The sequence below is a fragment of the Patiria miniata genome, unplaced genomic scaffold (genome assembly GCF_015706575.1).
Source record: "Patiria miniata isolate m_02_andy unplaced genomic scaffold, ASM1570657v1 HiC_scaffold_12, whole genome shotgun sequence".
In the NCBI taxonomy this organism is placed as follows: Eukaryota; Metazoa; Echinodermata; class Asteroidea; order Valvatida; family Asterinidae; genus Patiria; species Patiria miniata.
The window spans coordinates 3,942,978-3,948,977 of record NW_024037050.1 but is presented as its reverse complement, the minus strand read 5'-3'; the positions used below and the strand labels follow the sequence as shown (position 1 = coordinate 3,948,977).

Here is a 6,000-nt window from a genome sequence, read left to right as displayed (position 1 = left end):
GTAAAAACTCAGTGTGTATCGAGGTATAACAAAGTTTAAAGGTATTTCGCAAACAAGAACATCTTCGGTCCATAAGGTGGCGGTACATTTGAAACTCCGGAAAGTCAGCTGGAAAACCGAGATATTTGGGGTATTAGAGCTTGCAACGGTCCAACTGGACACCTGATGGGGAACGAATATCATTTTGCCGAAGTGTACATATTAGACCTAAACGTCTGTTTGTTGTTTGTTTTACACTTGAGGTGACCTAGATCATGTTTACTCTATAAAGTATCTCTTTTGCATACAATTCGCTTGTCACGTTTGCCCTATGGGCCCTCGACTACAAAGGTCATTGTGGTTCCATACAGTCTAGCCCCGAATCAGGCAGGCCATGGCGAAAAGACTGGAAAACATTTCATGGAAAAGCCGCAGAATCGGACATTAATTCCTTTCGTAGAAATCATTTGTCCTCAATATTGCCGACCAACGTTTATGCTCCTTATTAAGCCACTCGTTCCACTAAAAGTAAACTTTAACTTTTAAGATGATGCGAAGGCTTCCCTGAATTTCAAGTACATTTCGGCCTATAGAACAAGATCAACGAGTGAACAGTTGATTAATTCACTATGACATTTTCATTTTGTTCAGACACTTGTGGCTAAAAGTTATGCTCTCACCTCTAATTCTATAATGAAGAAAAGTCAAATTCCTACAAGGGACTGCATACGCTTCGTCCGGGGCAGCATGTACTAAGATTACCGGAGACGTGTATGTGGCTCCGAGTAAATGCTGCCAAGAACATTTTGTGTGGTTATTGTTTTCACAAGGCTTACATTTCTACATTTCAAAATTTGGACATGAGTTCGCCATTGCCCATATTCCTGCAGGAATATGCATAGTGTTATCGACCACTTTTTCCATATTAGCCTACGACTTAGGTATACTTGAATAATTTCCAATGGTCCCTAGGCATATTTCCAATAAATTCCAGCTTGGTATCCATCATTTTCGGATTCAGCACCACAAAATTAGGTAAAATAGCTATGTTACCAACTTCTACTAAAAAAGGCCTCTTCATGTAACATTTTTTGAATATCGCCTAGACTATCGTACCTTTTTAGTGTTAACCTACACCCTTTGCGACCCTTGCTCTATGAAACAACTATACATGCATACAAAAGTTTTTTGACAGTAAGCAGCTAATTATCGCACAGAATCATCCGCACGGGGTCACGTACGCCAGATAAGCGGAACTGACGATAAGCTGGTGTTCAAATAAAACAGGTACCAGGGATTAACTTCGATACCCTGGAACTTTGCAGAGCCAGCTTTATACCAGACAGCCACTGCGCTCAACAGTCAGTTGCTGTCTAGGGTACGGAAGGGAGAAACTCAGGAAGCAACTTGGTGTTTGTGCATTACTCCAGTCCGGACCCGACACTCGCGGTCGGCTTTCGGTTGAAAAGCTAGAAAAACGCTGTTTTTGTGTGGGAGTTGTCAGTTCTTTGTGTTGTCTGATGGCACCGCTTAAAGAGAGGAACTCCGTCACAATGAGGTTTCTTGTCATCTTGCTTGTCCTGCCGGCGGTGCTTGGTGGCGCAAATCCACAACGAGGTAAGTACTAGAACTTCACAAACTGTAACCTATGGGTGCACACAAATAAATAGGCCCAAAATGTCTTTCTTCAAATGTCGGCTGGTGTTGCAGTAGACTCGTGGGGTCTAATGTTGCAGATGCTTCGATCCCCATAAAACTCTCAAAAATATCCTTCAGGGTGGAGCTTGAGGTGACCTCAGTAAGGTCAATTAGGCTTGAAAATTCTGCACCCACTTACGATCTCGACCGACACGAACATTCTTCGGGAAATTTGGACGGTCAAGACAAAAATCAGAGAAAACGGTAACGTCAGACCATCGACATCGTGCGTGCGATGTGCTGCCAGGCTGGTCATAAATCTGCTCCCTTACACATTGCGCTTATTAAAAAGCGTTTACAGGTTCCAGATACACGTCTGGTTTTTACACAAACAATCACAAAAATACAACACCGACTGCAAATAGTGCCCGACTATTCTGTGCAAAATATATGGGAGGTCAGAGAGGCCACTTTAAGCTTATACTCGATCGTAACCCCATGTAAAACACGTCAAAATTTTGCAGCAGCAGGATTCCAGTTGAACCAGTGAGTTTGGCGGTTTTGAGACATCACCTTACATTGAAAAAAACTTTTTAATTTTGCCGACGCGCATGGCTACGGCGACGCGCGCGCATATATACCAGAAACCGGGGCCTTTTTTTGGACTAAGCCCGAAACCGACTCTTTTTTTTTAAATTCGGCTCGGACAATCCTTATACGTATCATTATACTACACGTACGTAATGTCCGAACTATAGATCAATCTGGACACGGATTTTCTAGGCACATACGGGTGCCGTTATGGATCAAGAAAGACGGCTGAGGGGTGTTGAACCCTCATCTCTGTTTTAGCCGAGTCGTCCCCATTAGCTCCCCCTCCGCCGGCGCCGCATCCCCATAATTGCCTACAAAAATTGTGGTTTTAACTGGCAGTTGATTTTGAAAAGGCGGCTGTGTTGGCTTTGTGATGACTTTATGAGGTTATATTCATTTTCAGCGAGGAACGATATCGTGCTATTCTTTTACAATAATTACGTGCATGTCCTTTGCCCATGTCAAAGGACATGGAAGTCAGGTTGGCGTGGCGGTACTTTCCTCGCCTTCCACCGCTGTGACCCGGGTTTGAATCCCGCCCTCGGTCAATATGTGGATTGGGTTTTCAGTCCCTACCGGTACCTGATTCTGTGGGTTTTCCCCAGAATATCTTCTGGGCTTTTCCTCCCACCTCTAAAACAGTAATTTCTTCTCATTGTCTTCTCTCTAATTTGGTGTGATGTTTCCCATGGGATGCTTTACCGACTATATTCATACAGATAGATACAGATACAGATGTGCAGTGCACTTTAGAAACAAAGCTTCACCAACTCTGAAGACGCGAAAGTCAACGCGATTTTATGACGTCAATTGTTTGTTTAAAACAAATTCGAAATAGCCGGCCAGGTTCAATTCATTTCAAATCCAATGAATTTCGTCGCGAATTTTGACGTCAATTTCAATTGGAATTTGCAGTCGTGTGAAGCATGAAGCAAAATTGAGTAGTTTAAGCATTTTCACGTTAAGTGGTACCAAAACCTCTAAGACAGATGGATTATTTTACTGAGTAAATTCGTGTCAAACCTTTAAAAGCGTTTTTCTCCGATTTGTATTTCTGCAACGCTGATCACTGGGTGTCAGTTCGTGGTGTCGGTGACGATATCTACGACTTCATTACATTTGGTCATTTTGGTGACCAAGTAGTCTTGACCTAACATATATGGAGAACTAGGGAGCATTTGCTCACTCGCCACTAGTGGAGCTCGGCATAATTTTGATACGAGTAAAAGCAGTCATTTGTCTCGTTAACACTTTGTTTAAACAATTTTGAACGATTGGAATCATCGTTGGACATTAAGTTGACCGACGAAATCTGTGTGACGGTGATAGCCAATTCTGGTTCGTTGCACATGACCGTTTTTATATTAACTGCATCAATGAATGCGGTGGCTAAAAAAATCAGGACGAAACCCGACGAATTGGATGGTTACAATAAAGTGAACGTCGAGCGGTTGCACAACTAAGGAATAAGAAAAACATGTACGTTACAATGTTATTATATCATTAATTTTCGATAAATAACTGTTAGGGTCTATTATGCAAAAAAAATATCTCCATTTTACAATCTGAGACCAGAACATTTGTCATTTTGCAATTGAGTAACTTGAGTCCGAGTCAGTAGTGTCAAGTCTGAGTCTGAATCATAGTTAATGGTGACCGTCGAGTCCAAGCTATGAGTTATACATCTCTGCCTGTGGGCGTCTCCCACTTATAGTAGGACACTTTGAGGGGGAGATGAATACACTATCAGTGGTATCTGTACTCATCGCCACTTGAGGGCGCTCGCGGTGCGTTTTTCGTCGGGCTGCATTTGTCTCATGGTGGCGCTATGTAATGTTGATGGCACTTCCACCGTCCACGTGGTACATCGTGATCACCGCATATCGCACCGATCAAACGTAGGTTGAACTGCTCGACTGTCACTGGCCCAGTATTAAAATGTATGCAGCGATTTTCATATGTACTTGACAGTACTTCGTGGGAATGAAGTGTGAATTCTATTTTTTTTCTAGTAAAAAAAGTTGTGTGCTTATCACACTACTTTATGTCAATAATTCGGCTGTAAAAAGAAGCCCTGCTGTATCGTCGACCTCCTCCTCCAATTTCTACGCACTCGTGTTTAACTATAGGCCTAAGTATAATATTTTGCAACGCATGCATCCTCAAAATGACGTACTTTTACTTGGAGTTGGATCGTATCCTTTAATGCACAAACTTTAACCAGCTGCCAAAAAAATGTGGAAAGTGAAGGTTTTAGTGCCAGTGGGGAATTCAGGCAAAAAATGGAAAAATAAATCAGCTTTTAATTTTACAGTAATATTACTAAGTACAAATGCAGGCAGATGCTTCTGGGCCTGCAGAATTGAGCAAGATTATGAATATGCATTGTTCAGTTCATGGCCAGCCGCCCTGCGCACCTGACAAACGTCATGAACTGAATGCATATTCATAATCTTGCCCAATTGCGCCCGCATAATGCATACATTACAACGCGGTCGCCATTTTGAAATCCTATGGAGGAACATTTTCGGGACGATATTCGTGGGAGATGATGGTTGAAAGTCGTTTTTTGGTCAGATGGATGAAGATTTTTAGATAACAGAACGTTTTTTTCGAAAAGGTATGAGTTCCTCTACGACTAGGAACCTTTACTTTGGAAATTTCTGTCCTGGATGAGAAGATAATCTTGATCTAAATCGGTAGCAAAATCGCTACATCAGAGTTTAGCATTTAGGGGGGGGCATTGGCCATGTCGGCTGTCTGGCCGTACTACAGAGCTTGCAATAGTACTGTAGGGCCAGATGCAGTCAGGCTACATATCTTCCTATACTGTGTAGAAACCTCCGCTGGAGTATACTCGCACCTTGGTTGAAGTGCAAACAAGCAGGTGCAGACATAACTCGAGGCATAAAAAGACAAATATGTGCAAGTAAAAACAGCTATTTTGGGACAGGTTGGTTAACTGAAGGTGACACCATTCACTCTGGTCTTGAAAATATCCAGGGTTGGTGACTCAACAACTTGCTGGGGCAAATATGACCGAAACTTTTAGGTGACCCTTCTTGGTCTCCCACTGCCGTCAGTATTATAGTTAATATGTCATAGATAATACTTTGCAGATTGTAAAACTTACGGTGCAACCAAAAAGATGTGTTTCTTATATTATTGGGGATTTTTTTTGGTCATATTAAAATCTGACATTTTTAAAGCCTCTCTGTTGACTGGGATGATCAAAATAACAATATAAAAAGTGGGATCTACATTAAATATGTCAATTTGTATAAAGCAGCCTTCAATTTTGAGTCATGTGACTTCCTTCGTGAATCTGATTGGTTAACTTCAATATCGCGTCCGGTGGAATCGGGGTGCTGCCCGCACACCTTTCCAGTCACATTGGATCCTGTGAAATCGGAAAAGTGTGCGCCAGGCTTTTGTATGTTGTGTCTTTTTTGGTAAATTAACTGTCATTTTGATTCTGCTTTCCATAATCCCTTCAAGGTATCCCACTGGCAGGGAAGCCAGTCACCCAGAGCACTACACATGATCCATACAGTGCAGATCAGGCAACTGATAACAACTTCTACACCTTCTCACACACTGCGGGTAAGATTACCATCCTTTGTATTGTTCGCCTTATTCCCCCCCCCCCCCACCCCCCCCCCCCCCAAAAAAAAACCCCACACACAACTTGAGGGCCTGCAGAAGTGATTTATTGAAAGTTTAAGATCTATCTGTTAATTCCAATGATAATCAGTTCATTTTTTATTTATTTACTTTACATGTTCATTA

The 6,000-nt window shown here is 42.1% G+C and overlaps 1 protein-coding gene across 1 annotated transcript in view; it reads left to right on the top strand.

Moving 5' to 3' along the window:
- Nucleotides 1-1,302: 1,302 nt before the first annotated feature.
- LOC119745692 overlaps nt 1,303-6,000 on the top strand; it is a 104,492-nt gene continuing 99,794 nt past the window's right edge. The window contains 2 exon segments of the mRNA XM_038222233.1: nt 1,303-1,596; nt 5,710-5,814. Coding sequence (XP_038078161.1) covers nt 1,500-1,596; nt 5,710-5,814 — 202 coding nt within the window. The 5' untranslated portion in view covers nt 1,303-1,499.